This window comes from Gopherus evgoodei, chromosome 1 (genome assembly GCF_007399415.2).
Source record: "Gopherus evgoodei ecotype Sinaloan lineage chromosome 1, rGopEvg1_v1.p, whole genome shotgun sequence".
Taxonomy (NCBI): domain Eukaryota; kingdom Metazoa; phylum Chordata; order Testudines; family Testudinidae; genus Gopherus; species Gopherus evgoodei.
This window is the reverse complement of record NC_044322.1, coordinates 160559839-160578484: the sequence shown is the minus strand read 5'-3', so window position 1 is coordinate 160578484 and position 18646 is coordinate 160559839. Positions and strand designations below refer to the sequence as shown.

Genomic DNA, 18646 nt, shown 5'->3' with positions numbered 1-18646 from the left:
TGTCTAGCCTTTTGTTTTAATTAATGCCTCAAGCTTTTAAACTTAAGACAGGCAGCATTAAATCATGTATATAATAGCAAAATAAACTGTTATTTTCCTCAGTCAGTCAATAAAGAGCTACTTAACCTGTCCCCGTTGATCAAATTGGTTTATTGCCCCAAAACAGAACAAAGCCCTACTCCTTTAATAATGGAAAGGTAGTAATCTGTATATTTCCCCCACACACACACACACCCCTCCACTCGCCCACCCTAGTAAGGTTTAGTAGTTCAGTTTGTTTAACTGCATGATGTACTCTACCTTGTTTTTCTACTAATTACAGCAATCTTTGCCTAAGTAGAAGAATTTACATGCAATAGATATAGAACATTATATTTATTGATAAACAGATCACATTTGAACTTTGAAAAGCGTGAACATTAAGAGGCGTATTAAAACATACCCAAGCCTAAACAGTGTCAATATTTTCTGCTGTAGAAAATGTATACAACTGGTAGAAATACTATATACACAGTATATTTATATTAGACAATTCACCACAGTTCATTCATTTAGGACACATAGCGTGCCACTGTACACGTGGTTCTATTACATACTAATCTAAACAAACTGCTTGTGAAGAGTTCTATAATGTTATTAGAATATAACATTTAACTACAGTTCATCATGAATTAATTTCAGCCAAACAAAACAAAAACAAAAACCCTAAAACACTTAGTTGCTTCTAGTTTCACATTACACACTAACAGATCCTTATTTCACAACTGACTGGTAACAAAAAATAATCTTATATTTTACTGATCTTACACTATATACAAGTTACTATTGTATATCAAAAGTGAACATCTGTGCTTCACTCCACCAGCCAGTCTGAGAATTCTTCTACCATACGGATTGGCTGAAGATAGTCTCTTGACCATTCTGAGTAAACAGAAATGTGTGGCTTTATAATCAACATCTCTATATTACAAAGAAAGAAGCGGAGCATTTTCATATATTCCATTTTGTATCTTCTGAAAATGAAATTATGACACTCAGCCATGTGGTCCAGGTTGAAACAGGTCTATCCTAAAACACATTTTAAATAAATAGCTTGCGTCTTTCTAACAATGCTCATTTCAAATTGATTTGTGTGCTGTCAATGCCTCTATGGTAACAAGTGATATTAAAAACACAGACAAAGGATGGATTATGTAATAATCCAATCATCTGAAATAATATGCTTGTCCCACCATGTGCCTGAAGAAATCAGAAGCCAGGAGGATAATACTTAAATTTGGGTATGGCACATTGAAAAAATTAAGGCACTATTTAAACCCCATCTAATTAACCCTCACAACATCCCTGTGAGGTTAGTTATATAAGTACTTTCATCTCCACTGTACAGGTTGGGAAGGAAACAAAATGCCTTGCCCAAGATCACACAAATGACAGACCTAGAATCAGTACTCAGGAGTTCCTGGCTCTTGGTCCTACACACAGTTCATTAGGCCATGCTACCTCTCTAAAATGCAGTTTCTGATTGGCTGGAATTCAGACTTATCTGCAGACTGAATAGAAAAGCAGGTCACTGTGCAATTCCAGGAGAACTCCCCAAGAGAGTCAAGCTCCAGTAAAGACCTCAAGAGTCAGAGTTTGTTCAGCTAAGTCTCACTTAGCAGCATGACAACAGAGCTATTCCCACTTTGCTTAGCCAGCTGCAGTGGAGTCTGAAACTTGAGGCTTTGCAAGTTATCAAGGGCCCCATGTTTTAATAGAATCTCAACTGTTTTTGCATGTCCGCCTCTCGCTGCCAGGTGAAGAGCTGTCAGCCCTTCCTCATCAGAATCATTCACATTTTCCAAATTTATGAGTTCCTCGACTACTTCAGCATGTCCATTTTCAGCAGCAAGGTGGAGTGCTGTCCTGTTCAAAGGGCCTCTAGCCAGAGCATTAGCCATTTCATCTAGCAACAGTTTGGTAGTTGCTAGATGTCCATTGCGAGAAGCTAAATGAAGTGCTGTGCATCCCTCCGCTGTTGCTACCTCTATTTCTGCGCCACGATTAAGAAGCAGCCTTGAAGTGCTGGTATGGCCAGTTTCAGCAGCTACGTGGAGAGCCGTTTGCAGAAGCATGTTCCGTACGTTGACATCGGACTGTAGTTCTATAAGAATGCGGGCAACTCTGTAATGCCCTCTTTGTGCTGCCAGGTGTAATGGGGTCCTTCCATCCACTGTCTGCGCGTTCACATTCACACCCGGCTGTTTTGCCAGAAGCTTTACAATGGAGAGATGACCTTGCCACGCAGCATAGTGCAGTGGTACCCAGCCATCCTTGCCTTTGATATCCACATTGACACCTCTTCTCAACAGTATCCGCACTATGTGCTCTTGTCCATGCTGGCAGGCTATGTGTATGGGGGCTCTTCCTTCAAAATCCACTTCATTCAGTGATGCATTTTTATCAAGCAGCACTCGGGTACTGAACTCATCCCCATTCTGTGCAGCAAAGTGAAGAGCAGTCCACTGATCCTCGTCTTTGGCATTCACATTGATTTTCCGTGCCAGAATAAGTTCCACAATGCTTTTCATTTTCTTCTCTATGGCCACATGGAGAGGAGTGGACCCTTTCTTGTTGGTCAGGTTGGGGTTGGCATTATATAGAAGAAGCCACTTGACACATTCTTCTTGACCTGCTTCAACAGCCAAGTGTAAAAGGCTGGAGCTTCCATCTAAGACAAGATCAACATCCTGGGGCTGGAGAATCTTCATCAATTTGCTCGTGTCTCCAGATATAATTGCCTCGGCCAGTTTTCTCTTCTGAATATCTGTTGTGCCAATATCTGAGTGGGTAAAGAGCATCAAAATTCTATTACAATCAAGAATTTTATTTTCATGACTGAAACAGGCTAACAGTGAATAAAGTCATTACCTTTCCTTGCCTAGGAATTAAACTACAGTTTAATCCACAACACCTTGCAGTATAGTTAGGACAAATTTTAAAAATCAGATTGGGAATGTGTGCTAACTCTGTTCTTGTCTTCTCTCATGAAAGTAGGCAGGAGAGCATAGTGGGGTGGGACAGACATTCCGCAGGTGATCTATCCTCACCCCTGCAATTATCTCAATTTAATCCAGGACTAAAATAGGGTCTTTAGGACCACTAGCTTGGAAGTGAAGAAAAAAAATCTATTACCGTTCTCATCATGTCTGTATTGAACCAACTGTATGACGCTAGGCTCAGATATTAAAAAAAGGAGCCCAATGATAGGTATCTGAAGTCTGTATTTAGGCAACTAAACAAGTTACTTGATTTTCCATAGTAAAGTAAGTGGCCAGACATCTCCCATTAAACCCATATTTAGGCACCCTGGAACTCAGGTTTAGGCACTCATTTTTGAAGAAAAAATAAAAATCTTTGCCCTAGTTTCAAATCACAATGCTTTCCCATTTCAGGTTGAAGGTTTATACAACATTTACAAACATTGAACAAATTAATAGTGCTAAGGGCAAAACAGTCAATGCTCTGATTTATGGAACAGTGGTGTTTATAAAATATCCCTCTCACTCCCCACCTTGTCTCCCATGGCTCATTTCAGTAAAATCACCAACACTTACCGCTTCCAGAGTTCTCTCTCTCAAAGGACAGCGATAGAGAACCTCTAGAGGAAAAGGCCGAATCCACAGATGAAACCCCTGAAAGCCTCTTGTCACTGGAAGCAAGTTTGGACTCAGAAGCGCTACGATTGAGTTCTTCAGGGCCTTCCATTGTCTGCGAGATTCCTGAATCCAGCTGGGACAACAACTCAGAGAGGCTATAATCCTTAGCAGATACTGGAGTGGACTCCCGTTTTGGCTGGGATAACACAGGGATTCCCTTCAAAAGAAAGGAAAAACACGTGTTTTAAGAGTTTCAATTTCACGTGACAGTGGGGCAAATTAACAGCATGAAATCAAAATGTGTTCACTTGTAGGTATCTTTAAATGCTGTTAAAGACAAAACAAAAATGAAAAGATGTCTGGGAGACTTCAGTACTAGGAAACAATGACAGGGTTATCAGTATTGTCTCCAAATCCAGCTGTTCCTCCACAGCATTTTGAAGATCAAACCTTTCTCCCATCCAGATAGTTAACACTCTCTCAATCAGGCCCTCATCACCTCAGTTACTTCTCTGGCTTTCCTCACACTATGTCTCCTCTCCCTTCCCCCGCCCCACACACCACACTGTAATCTACACAAGAAGCATCCACTGAATTTTTTTTTTTTGCCCAATGTGCCCTTGTTATCCACCTTTGAAGCCCTTCCACTGACTCCCTCATCCCCCCCTGCCCAAAAAAAAAGGTCTTAGCCTTCACTGCCTTGCATAATACTGCCCTCTCAAGCACACCCACCTTGTTTCTGATCACATCACTCCTGCTGTTTCACTAATGGTCCCAACCTCACCCTCCTCTTATCCTTTTTTCCCCACAGCAGTTTTTGTGCTTCCTTACAAGTCCAGCCCAATGCATAGAAGGTCCTTTCTGATCTGCACGTCTGCCACTCCTGTTTGCATTCAAATCCCTCATTGAGATCCACTTCTACCACAATGCATACACAAAGTTGCCCAACTAAACCACTAGTGGAGGGATACTGGGAGTATTACAATGGTACTATAGGGGGTTTAGGTCAGGGCAGTGTTTGACTCTTGTAGATTTCACTTCTGGCAACAATTTAAGATTTGTTTAGAGCGCATTTCATATTAAACTTTGCATTAAATATGGAAACATGAACTACCTCTGAATGTGGTTCCGGAGATCTTTTGGTGGTCAGGTCCTGAGCTATCATTTCCTTTGTTTCATCTTCTGGTTTTTCACAGAGGTCCTCTGTTTCTGAGGTGATTTCTTTGAAAGAGGCAAGAACAATTTAATAGACAAAATCAGTGGTTACTTGTCGGAGAGGCATTTAATGTTAGTGAAAGGTGCTTGGGTCAACTGGAGATTTACTTCCCCTCCCTTTCACCCCGCAGCACACACATCGAGGGCAGCAATGTAAGTTTCCCCCCCTGACACTGCCCACTATCAGTGTGCTATTTTCACCTTATCTCAGGTCTTCCTGGACACTGAATTATGGCTTTATCGAAATGCCAATGGCCAACTAACCACTAAAAACTGAACAGAGCCCAACAATAACTCATTACACATAAGATAATGATCAGCTGTGAGATGGTAACATCTGTCAGTACCCTCCTGGTCCAGATTCAGACATGTGACTAAGATGTGGAAGTCTCCTCATCCTCAGGGCTTGTCTACATTTGAAATGCTACAGTAGCACAGCTGCAACGCGTCCGTATAGACACTACCTCTGCCAACAGGAGGGGTTCTCCCATCAGCATAGGTAAATTCACCTCCATGAGAGTTGGTAGCTAGGTCAACGGAATAACTCTTCCATCAACCTAGCTCTGTCTACACAGGGTGTTAGGTAGGCTTAACTACATTGCCCAGGGGGTGTGGATTTTTCACACCACTGACCATTGTAGCTGGGTCAACCTAACTTTTAAGGTGTAGATCAGGCCTCAATCATCCAGTCCTGTACTTCATCTGGGCCGGGAGGAAAGAGGGGAGGGGTGGAGATTTAAAAAAAAAAAAAGATAAATCACACTTTAGCAATTAGCAATAAAAACATCTGTAGAGGATTACTGCATTCTCTTATGTGTTTACAGTTGGAGCACGTGTGTGTTTGGTTTTGGATATGCTGAAGGCATTTTTTTTTTTTAATTAAAAAACTGCCAGAAATGTGTCAGTTGTAGAAAGACCAATCCCATTCATTGGTTTATAACATTATGCATCATGGCCCAGGGCATCCAATGCTCTCCTTCACCACGCCAAATTCAATCTTGGCTAGGATATGTGCTTTAGGAAGTCAACCTACGCACACACCCCCCAGGCAATGGCTACAGGGATTACCCAGTTCAGTACACGTCTTACTTCTAGGACGTTTACACAACATTTCTTCATGGTCAGACTTGTCTTCATATAATCCCTTCCCCAAGTGAATAAGCTTCCTGTATCCTTGTCTTCACTATACAATATGCTCAATGCATTGTGTTACCATCAGTTCATATAGGATTTAGTCCTCAACACTTAATGATTCACAGGAGAAATGGGTAACTGCATTATCAGGAAAGGTACCTTGAAATGTTGGCCGTTTGCTAGGATCATCTTGCCAGCACTTTTGCATCAGTTTGATCAAGTTATTACAAGAGCGAGGTCTGGATTTTGATATGGCAGGTAGCTCTGGGCGGTGGCCTTTAACCACTTTTACCATAATATGCAAAATGTTGTTTTCCTCTGCAAAGTAAGGGAACACAAATAGAAACAGTTTAGCAAAACGAAGAGATTCTTTTCCTTGAGCTGTTATATGAAAGTTCAGTTGCTTCAGTTGAAACTTGGGTTCTCCACATTTTTTCCAGAGTGGGGAATGTATGTCTATTATGGTATAAAAACTGAAATTTGAATTTAAAATCTAATTGCTAGAGAATAAGTTGAAGTATCCAACCATATTTGCTTTCAGAACGGATGGTGATACTGATGTCACTGAATGACAGTGCTATGTTTCTACCACCTATGTCAGGTCACTTTACAAAACTGCAGGTTAGAGAGAAATACTGGTCTGTGTTACTGTACAGTATTTTGCTCTTGCCTATCTGCAGTAGGCAAAGAGGAAGGAACTTGTTCTCTTATTCCTATACCTCAGCTTTTCATACAAGGTAATAACACCACACAGCAATTCAGCCTCCAGACATATTGTATATAACAGTTGGTGAATCTACCATGGTCTCCATGCTAATGTGCATGATCATGTGATTCAAGTGATGAAAGCGTGCACTTTTAGATCCAGTGATCCAAAGCAAAGTCCCTTCAGATGATCCAAACAGGGGTTTCATTCAACACAAGTATGCTTCGTCTAACCACTGTAACATATACTGATCCCAGGAATAGAATCAGGATTCCTGATACCCAGTATTCCAGTCCCAGTAACTCTGAGGTTGTACTGTATGTTGAAGTTAAGCAAATAGGGACAGAGAAGATCTTGTTCTCCAGAAAATGGATTGGTTGGGGGGTGGGGGGAGGGTGGAGGAAGAGAAGAGTAACCTGCCCAAACAAGTTTGTTATAGATTTGGATTTCAGTACATTTATTATGGGGAGGCAATACTAAAAAAGGAGTAGGGGTGGCTCCAGGCACCAGCACGCCAAGCGCGTGCTTGGGGCAGCACGCCGCGGGGGGGCGCTCTGCTGGTCGCCATGAGGGCGGCAGGCAGGTTGCCTTCGGCGGCATGCTTATGGAGAGTCTGCTAGTCCCGCGGCTTCGGCGGACCTCCCACAGGCTGCCACAGAATCCACGGGACCAGGGACATCCCGCAGGCAAGCCGCTGAGGGCAGCCTGCTTGCCATGCTTGGGGCGGCAAAATACCTAGAGTTGCCCCTGAAAAGGGGCGGGGGGGGAAAGAGAGGGGTACATCAGGACTTGAACAAAAACTCTTCCTCTGGGGCCCTTTTCTTGCAGGATGGATACATATCAATTTAAAAAACAAGTAAACCTGCTAAAAAGTAAAGCTAAAGCTAAATGTAACATTAGTTATGTTAAGGCCAAAAATTATAATCTCTTAACACATTTAAATAAATAAATAAATAAAATAAATGCTGAATCCATGAGCCTCTATCAAAAATGCTGAATTAAAGGCTGCTTTCCTACATAAAGCAAAAATTAGAGAGAAAACCAACTTGTGAGGTCAAGCTTTACAAATATGGCATAATAGGTCAACCTGTACAACTTCAGAGACTTCTAATTTTTCAGGAGACTTAGGCAAGTAGGAATTTGTGCTCTAGTCACTTTCACTTATGCACATGTGAAAATTTTCCCCAGGCTGATGTGAAATAATCAATTTAATTCATTGACTACAGTCAATCCCTTTGTTTAATTAGTCAAATAGTAATAAATGTGAAATATGTTTTGATGAGAAGTTTATATATTCAACACATTTGAGGTTGTTTTAAATAAAAATAAATTATATACGCTGGTGTGTGTGTAATTTCCAGTTACCATCCTAATGCAGCTTGACAAAGTCATGAGCAAAATAATTATCTAGTAAATAAGAAATATATCATTCATCATTTTCTAATGTACTTAAAAATGTATAAGAAGAATTGGAAAATATTAGGTTAAATAATTGCTTACATGAAAGTATATCGTTAGGTAGCACAGATGTACAAAATCTAGCCTAAAGGCTCTATTTAGCTGTAAATCAACATTTTAATGGTTATATCAACCAATGAAAATGCATCTGTCTTTAGAAATAACTGAAGTACAAGTTTGTTTGTTTTTTCAAATCAGTTATTTAAAAAAAAATATCAATCCACCCTGGATTTCTTGACAATTGCCTTCCATGAACTTCCAATAGCAAAGCCAAGGATCTTTTAGAATACACTGGATCACATGCTACTCTAGAACTGTATGCAAACTCCCATTAGGTCACTGATTGAGGGCAGTCTTACAGGTTACGCTTTCAGAATACAAAGGGGAAGATGGACTTTTTTTTAATAATCATACTTGAAATGTGTGAGCTGAGAACTTTAGTTAGGGACCAGCCCATTGACATGCTGTAGAAATTGAGGTTGGTCAGTCAAGACACCAGACACGACACCTCATTTTGGGATATGCACACAGAGGGAGCAAAGAATCCTGTTTTTGTTACGTACATCCAAAATACGAAACTCATGAACAAAGTAGCATTGGCTTACCTGCAAATGGCTTTTTCTGTGTGAGGACTCCCCAAATCACTATAGAAAAACTGTAAATAGATATTATGTCTGTTAGTCCTAAGGAAGAAAAATTAGAAGTTCACCTCATAAAAACAGGCTTTTCCCCCCCTATTAGTGTCAATCCAGTGCTTTTGAGTCTTTGAGGCATGCCTGAGCTGCTAGTGTACAGATGGCCCCTATGTGATTAGGTGTATTTATAGGCTGGGCCAAGAACCATGCCTGAATGGCAGTTAAAATGAAATTATGGATCTTATGGCAAGGACTAACAGCGTCCAGGCATTAGTGAGTGACCTGAGAGGGTCAGAATCACGGTTACATTCGCTACTAGTTTTACACCAAGTCACCACATATGCCAAAACCAAGGTAATCTGAATGCAGGCAGGAATTTCTAAGAAAGTTGCTAAGTAAACTTAAAGATTTAAACTGAAGCCCACAGTTTGTCTTCCATTTGCTTAGAACATGTATTATTGTTAGAACAAAATATTCACTGCCAACACACTCATAGCAAACTGAAGATGATTTCACCCCTTGTGTACTCTGTCCTCACAGAAGTCAGTGGTGAAACTCTCACTCTGTAGGGTCAGGAACCGAAGGGTACATCTACACTGATGAGGCACCCTGCCACAGCGAGTCTCATACAGACTGGAGTTCAAGCCTCAGTGCTAAAAATAGCAATGGGGACATTACTGCTCAAACTGAAGTTTGGGCTCTAAAACCCAGCGATGTGAGGAGAGGGAGTCTCAGAGCCAGACCTCCAGCCATGGGGGGCGCTCTGCCGCTCGCTGGTCCCGCGGCTCTGGTGGACGTCCCGCAGGCATCCACGCCTGCAGGATGTCCACCAGAGCCACGGGACCAGCGGACCCTCCGCAGGGACGGCTGCAGAAAGTCCACCGGAGCTGTGGGACCAGTGGACCCTCCACAGGCACACCTGCGGGAAGTCCACTGGAGCCGCCTGCCGCCCTCCCAGCAACTGGCAGAGCACCCCCCCAAGCATGTGCTTGGCACGCTGAGGCCTGGAGCCGGCCCTGACTCTATTGATATCTACTGAGAAGTATGCACTGACCTGTACACATCATGTTTAGTGTCAAAGTATCTATTCTTCTCTTTTATACGTTCTGGAGGCAGATATGCAATAGTACCACACAGACCATCTATGCTGAGATCATGGGAATGTGAAAGTCCATTGCACTTTGCTAATCCAAAATCAGAAATCTGCAAAAAGTAGGAAAGAAAAAAAAGTTACCCATAAAACCAACAATTACACTTCAGATGATTTCACCTAAGCTTCTCTAATGAGTTATATCCCTACATTACAGTGAATTGTCATGTGGAAATATCAAACTAATACATTTTGAAAATACTAAGATATGGTAGGCTTGCTTTTTTATTGGCTTAAGAAATAATAATAATTTAAAAGGTTTTTCTATGAAGAATAAAAGATATTATTAGCCCATAAAAAGAGAAGTGTCTTTTTAGTTTTCCAGTTAGCCCCATAACAAACGTTTGCACTTCTATTACCTCTGTAGGGCTACTTCACATGATTCAGATTGTGAGCTTGGCTGATGGAGCCCACAAATTGATACAACTATCACTTTTTCCTTTCCAAGCAACATCAAGCTAGAAGGAGTTCTGATCATGTATGTTTCAGAAAAACTTTGTAGCTTGCTCAAAGCCCAGAAAAAATTCACAAATGCTATTTAGAGAATGGTTATCAGGATCATCTACGCAATAGTGATTATGTCTACGTAGACTAACAAGTGACATGTGCAGAGGAAGACACAATAACGTAAAAGAAGTAGGGAGTTTTCTAGCCAGTAACACACGTAGCAAGTTGGAGAGAAGCAGTGGAGCCAGCTGAAGAGAAAAGAACAAGTAACAGCAAGTTCTTTTTAAGAGGAAACACCTCCAATGTAATCTGAAGGATCAAACAAATGTGCATTAATTTGTCCTCTAAGGTACATCTCAGTCATAAATCAAACAGAACTAGATAAAAAATTCTCTCGTGTTCTACCTGATATTTTCCCAGCTATTTTAAAGCTTCTAGAATATAGGTGAGAATTTCAAAGGCAATTAAGTGATTTATGAGCATAAATCCCATTGATTTTCAATGGAACTTGTGCTCCTAAGTGACGTTTATGCTTTGAGGGAAAAGAAAAAAAAAATTCATGTAACATCTTTTGGCTCTTTATAGCATCTCCCTTGAGAAAATTCTATATGTTTATCACCGATTGATTCGAGGCAATGTTAAAAAATATTAAAATAACAAGTCTGTGGGAGATTCTGACTTATACTTTGGGGACTCCTTCTCCTGCCCTATATACATTATAACCAGTTTTATGGTGTTAGAACTCAGACTTCAGTCTCAAAGAACATTTGATCGTCCACATGCATCTGACGAAGGGGGTATTCACCCACGAAAGCTCATGCTCCAAAACGTCTGTTAGTCTATAAGGTGCCACAGGATTCTTTGCTGCTTTTATTTGATCTCCCTGTTAATTTTCAACAAATTTCAAAAACATTCCCTTATCATAAGGGTTAAGAAAAGTTTCCCTCTGGGAGCAAAGAATCAGACATTCTTACTCCAGAATTGTCTGGAAGGGTAATTTCTAGTATTCATAATGGTGTAGTAATGAAAAGTATGATCCTAACCCACTTAGAGAGCCAATACAACAGTGGAATCAAGCTTGGTGCCTAGGAAGATGCAGAGCAGGAGGAATAGGGAAGAGACATCCCTAGACAGGCAAATGCTCAAAATCATGTTGAGTTTCAGAGGAGCTGAGAACCTGCAGCTCCTATTAACTGCATAGGAGTCCTGATTGCTCAGTGCTTCTGAAAATACAGCCTCAAAAATGTCTGTTTAATCAGCGATCTGACTATGCAAGTCTGAACAGATCCAACTTGGAAGAGTCCTGGTACCTGGTATTATATGACTAACACAGTGCAAGATAGTAGATTGTGCACTTCCCATGAGATTTACAGGGCATATGAGTGTTTGCTCATAATAGAAGTAATGTAAAAATGTAGTGTTCAGCTGAAGTGAAAAGTGAAATATAAAACAGCACACGTGTAAAAGTTCCCAACTTCAGAACAGCTCCTCATTCACCTTTTCTGTATAGATCCAAGTCAGCAATTCTCAGAACTACAGTATAGATTAGAGGTCTTAGAACCAACAAAGGTAAGGAAACCATTGGAACTGTACAGTGCATCTCTGTGGGTCTGTTGGGTTTCTGTTTTGTAAACACATTAGCATCAATATGCAAAAGGACAACACAAAGTCAAATGTACATAGATAAAAGGGAAATCTAACAGCAAAATTTCCACCTTGAACGTGCTAACGTACTGCAAAGGGCACTGAAAATTAAAGTACTGTACCTGAGGGCTGCAACACCCCAATCAAACAGGCATTTTCTGGAGGGAGCTTTTGCGGGATTAAATTAGGTCCTTTGAAGTAAGTTTTCAACAGTGTGTGGGGTATTTAATCACCCAGCTCTCATTAACGTCAGTAAGGAGCATACGGCAGGTGGAAAATGCAACCATTTAATGTAGGTTTTCCCCTTTAATTAGCTTCTTAGAGATGTCCCCCAAAACACACCTATTAAGTTATGCAAAATGACAATGTTAAACGTAGTGATTCAGAGTTTGGCATTTGTGTGTGTTCTTGGAATGGATATCTTCTCTAACTAGCAAATACACACAACTACAGGCATCTGGAAACTCCCAAAAGGCATTTGTGGGTGACATCATTGTTAGCGGAAACCTTAACCTTATTCCTTAGAATAGTAATTTACTTTCATATGGAGCCTTTCATTTCAATGTGATTCATGAGCTTATATAATAAAAGCAGTTAAAAATTGCTACCACTTCTGGGGTGGAGGACAGCATTCTACACAGCATATATATTGAGGTGAGGAGACATTGAGAAACATTTTCCTACTCCCACAGGATTTTTCATATTCAGAGCGTTTACAGGACCTCTTCCTTTGAATTTCATACGGACAATGATGAGGAAAGAGTAGCTAAAGTATTTATACATGTGTTTCTGTACATATATCAGAATAGCATTTGGTACTGAACTTGAGGACATCAAATCATTTCTCCCCCACAGGTTTCAGTTTGTTCATGGACTTCTGTCATAGCATTTTTTGTTTGTTCAGCTCACACATTTCTATTCTGATTATCAGTATAACATGCTCAGAATAACTTTCAGAATACTGGTCTGGTCAAACATGATTTCAAAAGCTACTTTTAATGACCATTCTGGAGAAACTGATTCTCAAAAGAGACATAGTACATTGGCATACCTGGTATTACTCATTATATTTGCAGATCATTATCCATAATGCTCTCTGAGCTGTCAGCTGTTTCATAACAGTACTGAGGTCTGAATACTGGGAATTAAACAGTGAGTTTATATTGTGATTTTTGCACACAATTTTATGTATGTTATACAAGCCAGAATTGTGGAAGGCACTTGGTGCTTTGAGCCTTTAATCTCATGTGTGTTATTTTCTGTGAATAAAACCAAAGCATTTAGTCATCAACTGGGGTTCATTGCATCACACTAAGTGACAGAGTTCATAAACAGGTTAGGTAATCTAAAACAAGATTAAATATTATCTCTGTTGGCGTGCCTGGTGTTTACTTCATTGTTAGATATGAACACACACCCAGAGAGTTACAGAGATGCTATGTTTTTCTTTGATTACTTTCGGAAACAGACGGGTGTTTAAGCTTGCATTGAATTAGTGCAGCGATCTGTGTGTTTTAGCTTCAAAAAATTAAACTTTAGTTCACAAGAAATGCAAAAAACTATCACATATGATGGAGTCAAAGCAAATTGCTATATTAACTAATACAATCTATCTAGCTATACAGCTCCATTTAACTTCTGCTTTTGTCTCCATTTTCCTGAAATGTCCCCAATTTATTTAAAGCCTTTGTTAACAGAAATATTTCTTAATTGTATGAAGCTGACTAATTTTAAAAGAATCCAAGTTTCTAATAGGGCATGCTTTAAACAATACCCTGAAATGTTAAAAACCCTTTGGAAATATTTTTTTTCTGTTCCTCAGTGAATATTTAGAACAATCTTTTCATTAAAGGAGAAGCTGACAAAAGAACACTAAAACTAACAAAGTAAACTGCAGAACAGAAAAAACTATTCTAACTTTTCAGTTCCAGTAATTTTGGACATTACTTGTTACTACAGTAGGTTCGCATAACATTGCCAGGCAGAAATACATCTCCCAACTTGACTGTGCCCCTTTAAGTTCACATTCACTTCTTTAATAGAACAAAATTAGCAAGTGACAGGAAAATGGTAGATGCAACAACATTTAAATGTTTGTGAAACATTGTATCAAATGCTTTACTAAGTCTCACTCCTAACATTTGTCTAGATAGGAACACTAACGATACAAAAGAAGTGTGTGGGGGGGGAAGAGGGGGTACGTTAAGGTGGGGTCTAGCTAAATAGTTGTCCTTAGATCTGGTCTCATTAGAGATCTGGAAGGAGGAATGAAGAGTTGACCAAAGAATCCTGTGGATTGTGTTGAGAGAAGTTGAAAATACCAGTCAGGGTAAAAAAAACCCAGAAGAATCTAGACATAGATCAGGAACTGAAGCAGAAAGCAGCAAAATGAAGTTAGCCTAGAGAGAAAAAAAAAATGAGTACTACATCCAGAGAAAGTGATCCAAAACTGATATTTAATGGGAGGAGAAACCTGGAAAGTGGTAATGCTGAAAAAGACCAAGGAGCAGTAGCTGCCAGAGAGTTAAGAGTAGGTACTGCAGCACAAGAGGCCAATGCACTTTATGGATGAACATGAGGAATCAGATCTATTCCAATGGCTCTTTATGGCAGCACCTGAGATATTGCATTTGTTCCTGGGCACCCAATTACTAAACATACTGGGAAATCACAGGGAATGCAGAGAAGAGTTATTTCAAGCCATCCAAATCATAAGATCATCAAAGATTGCCAGAGCCAAATTATGTCTAACTTGGCTAAGTGAGAAGTGGAGACAAAGTCTGCAGTCTACATTTGAAGGGGGCAAACACTGCGCAGAGAGAGGAATTATTTAGGTTGGTACAAGTGGGAACAACAAGGAGTAATGGGTCAGAATTAAGAAAGTGAAAATACAGGCTGAATATCAGGAAACGATTCTGATAGCAAAGCTTAATCGTGTGGAATCATCTTCCCAATGGAAGTATCGGAAAGACATATTGCTTGGAACTGAACAAGACACCAGAAAAGGTAGTATAGGAAAACAGTCCAGCATGAGCAGAGAACTGGACTAGATCTACTGGGTCTTTTCCATCTCTAACTTCTAGGATACTTGTAAATTACTGCATGAACTAAAAAAAATGCTTAGCAAAGCTTTACCATAAATGCATCATTTAAAGATGACAAGACATCACTTTGAACTCTTTGAAATAGATTTCTTATATTCATTTGTTTCCGGCTGTGGTTTACACCACCCTGTTAATTATTCCTCAATAATAAAAATAAATAAAAATATTATGCAACACCCCAGAAACAACTTTATTGTACAAAGGCATCCACTTGATGACTAATGCAATAGGACTGCACAGAACTTAATATCATCCCCGCATGGAATTTTTAAAATAAATATTGTGCTTGTAAAAAGAGACTGGTAGTTTTTATTTTAGAAAGTGGAAGGACATACAGGAGCATTTCCTATTTACTGCATTTGGGAGCTGTTTTGTTTATTTCCCGGCTTAAGGATACATACTTTGCAAAGAACCTTTTCCCCCAGAACACGAATCTATTCTTCTTTTGCAGCCTGCAACTGTCTGTTCACTCAGGGCAGGCTACACTTATAGACTCAGACTCAAGGACTGGAAGGGACCTCGAGAGGTCATAGAGTCCAGTCCCCTGCCCTCATAGCAGGACCAAATACTGTCTAGACCATCCCTAAAAGACATTTATCTAACCTACTCTTAAAATATCTCCAGAGATGGAGATTTCACAACTTCCCTAGGCAATCTATTCCAGTGTTTAACTACCCTGACAGTTAGGAACTTTTTCCTAATGTCCAACCTAAATCTCCCTTGCTGCAGTTTAAGCCCATTGCTTCTTGTTCTATCATTGGAGGCTAAGGTGAACAAGTTTTCTCCCTCCTCCTGATGATACCCTTTTAGATACCTGAAAACCGCTATCATGTCCCCTCTCAGTCTTCTCTTTTCCAAACTAAACAAACCCAATTCCTTCAGCCTTCCTTCATAGGTCATGTTCTCAAGACCTTTAATCATTCTTGTTGCTCTTCTCTGGACCTTCTCCAATTTTTCCACATCTTTCTTGAAATGCGGTGCCCAGAACTGGACACAATACTCCAGTTGAGGCCTAACCAGCGCAGAGTAAAGCGGAAGAATGACATCTCGTGTCTTGTTTACAACACACCTGTTAATGCATCCCAGAATCACATTTGCTTTTTTTGCAACAGTATCACACTGTTGACTCTTATTAAGCTTGTGGTCCACTATGACCCCTAGATCTCTCTCTGCCATACTCCTTCCTAGACAGTCTCTTCCCATTCTGTATGTGTGAAACTGATTGTTCCTTCCTAAGTGGAGCACTTTGCATTTATCTTTATTGAACTTCATCCTGTTTACCTCAGACCATTTCTCCAATTTGTCCAGATCATTTTGAATTTTGACCCTGTCCTCCAAAGCAGTTGCAATCCCTCCCAGTTTGGTATCATCCGCAAACTTAACAAGTGTACTTTCTATGCCAACATCTAAATCGTTGATGAAGATATTGAAAAGAGCCGGTCCCAAAACAGACCCCTGCGGAACCCCACTTGTTATACCTTTCCAGCAGGATTGGGAGCCATTAACAACTACTCTCTGAGTACGGTTATCCAGCCAGTTATGCACCCACCTTATAGTAGCCCCATCTAAATTGTACTTTCCTAGTTTATCTATAAGAATATCATGCGACACCGTATCAAATGCCTTACTAAAGTCTAGGTATATCACATCCACTGCTTCTTCCTTCTCCACAAGGCTCGTTATCCTATCAAAGAATGTAGAGCGCTGTGTGTTAAACGAGCCCTCGGAGAGCGCAGTAGGGAAAGCACTGCAGTGTGATCAGACCGTCAGCTGCAAGCGCACCTGCTTGGCCACTTGCAGCAGTGCATTATGGGCAGCTATCCCACAGAGCACCTCTTCCCATTCTTTGGAGTCTTTTGGTCGGTGATAACAAGGATGACTGAGATCTCAAGGTTGCATCTCTAAAGGCAAAATGCAACACTTAGAGGCAGCATCGTTCACAACAGACAGAGCAGGGATTCGCCCGTACTTAAAGACGAGCACAGTCTACACAATAGCAGAATTTGCCAGTCCCAAAGTGAGTGCACATAACCCACAGGAGCCCCAAAATGGTAAGCAAGCACAGGGGCAAGGGGGACTGATTGTTTCATGGCCATACTGTCCTCTGGGTTTCTGTGCCTTGGGGAAAGCTCACAGCTGCAGGGGGCCCCTATACTGAACACTGTCCCCTCCTTTTCCACAGCAGTTCGTCCTGAAAGATCTCACTGCTGAGGGTGACCTGGGAAGCAAGGGAGGGTCTTCTACTGCAATGTGGCTTCCGCCCTGGCCCATATGCAGCTTGCCTGTGTGACATGGCACAGTGGTGCAGACACGTTAGCCTTACTGGGACAAGGAACACAGCAGCTCTCCCAAGGGACCTGTGCAAGCGCATTTCAAAGGTCTCATGCAAAAGCTGAGCAGAGATCACTGAGGCCGGTTACTGCGATGTGAGGGCACATCAACGCCCTATTCCGCATCTAGGCATGCATGCAACCCTAACCCTCCTCACCCCAAGAGCCCACACCGAACAACTTCCTTCCCACAATAAAAGCCATTTAACAGGCACCTCCTCTGGTGTTTGTCTTTCCCCAAGAACCAGCTACTGCTACTGGCTACCTTCCTCTTGGCTTGAGAGCAGCTCCTGGCTGCATGTATCTAGGGATGCTGGGGTGTCTCCCTCCTCCTCAGAACCCTCACTCCCACTTTCCTCCTCCTCCTGCCTTGTTGAATTGGGCTCTGAAGTGTCCATGGTGCTTCTTGGAGTAGAGGTGGGGTCACCCCCAAGTATTGCATCCAGCTCTTTGTACAAATGGCAGGTCATGGGGGCAGCACCGGAGCAGCAGTTTGCCTCGCAGGCTTTGTAGTAGGCATCCCGCAGCTCCTTCACTTTAACCCTGCACGTCCCGGTCATGGCCCCTTTCCATCATGTCCCTTGATAGCTGCCCGAAGGCATCGCAATTCCTATGGCTGGAGCGCAGGTGGGACTGGACAGCTTCCTCCCCTGCAAACGCTGATAAGGTCCAGCATCTCGCCATTGCTCCATACTGGGGATCTCCTGCCACATGGAGGCATGGTCGCCTGGAAAAATTTGCTGAGAGCACTCCACGCCTGGCTGAGCGAACAGGAAGGGGATTTTCAAAATCCCCAGAGAATTTAAAGGGTGGGTCTGACAGCTGGTCACCTGAGGGCAGGGCAGTAGAGTTCAAAGTGATGACCAGAGTGGCTAGAACAGGCATTGTGGGACACTTCTGGAGGCCAGAGTGCATTAATAGACCAGGATATCTACACTGGTGCCATGGCACTGAAGCTGGGGCACATCAAGCGTTAGGATTCTCTTGGAGGTGGATTACTAGGAGCGCTCCAGCCATGGAATCCGGGTGTTCTACATGCCTTGCCAGTGTGGACGCATCATGAGTTAGGGTGCCTGGGATGGCTTTAAATGTGCTCTAACTCTTAAGTGTAGCCATGTCCTCATTTTAGGATTCCATCAGGAACCATCACCTCCTAATTATGCTGCCATTTAAAAGGAAAAGCAC

General features: G+C 41.5%; 1 protein-coding gene across 1 annotated transcript in view; it reads right to left on the bottom strand.

The window, feature by feature from the left end:
- Positions 1-397: 397 nt before the first annotated feature.
- The window catches only part of RIPK4 (receptor interacting serine/threonine kinase 4), a 37862-nt gene continuing 19613 nt past the window's right edge, over positions 398-18646 (bottom strand). The window contains exons 3-8 of the mRNA XM_030577329.1: positions 9841-9989; positions 8757-8806; positions 6147-6305; positions 4753-4859; positions 3597-3855; positions 398-2821 (exon numbers count right to left, since the gene is read on the bottom strand). Coding sequence (XP_030433189.1) covers positions 1644-2821; positions 3597-3855; positions 4753-4859; positions 6147-6305; positions 8757-8806; positions 9841-9989 — 1902 coding nt within the window. The 3' untranslated portion in view covers positions 398-1643. The remainder of the gene's footprint in view (positions 2822-3596; positions 3856-4752; positions 4860-6146; positions 6306-8756; positions 8807-9840; positions 9990-18646) is intronic.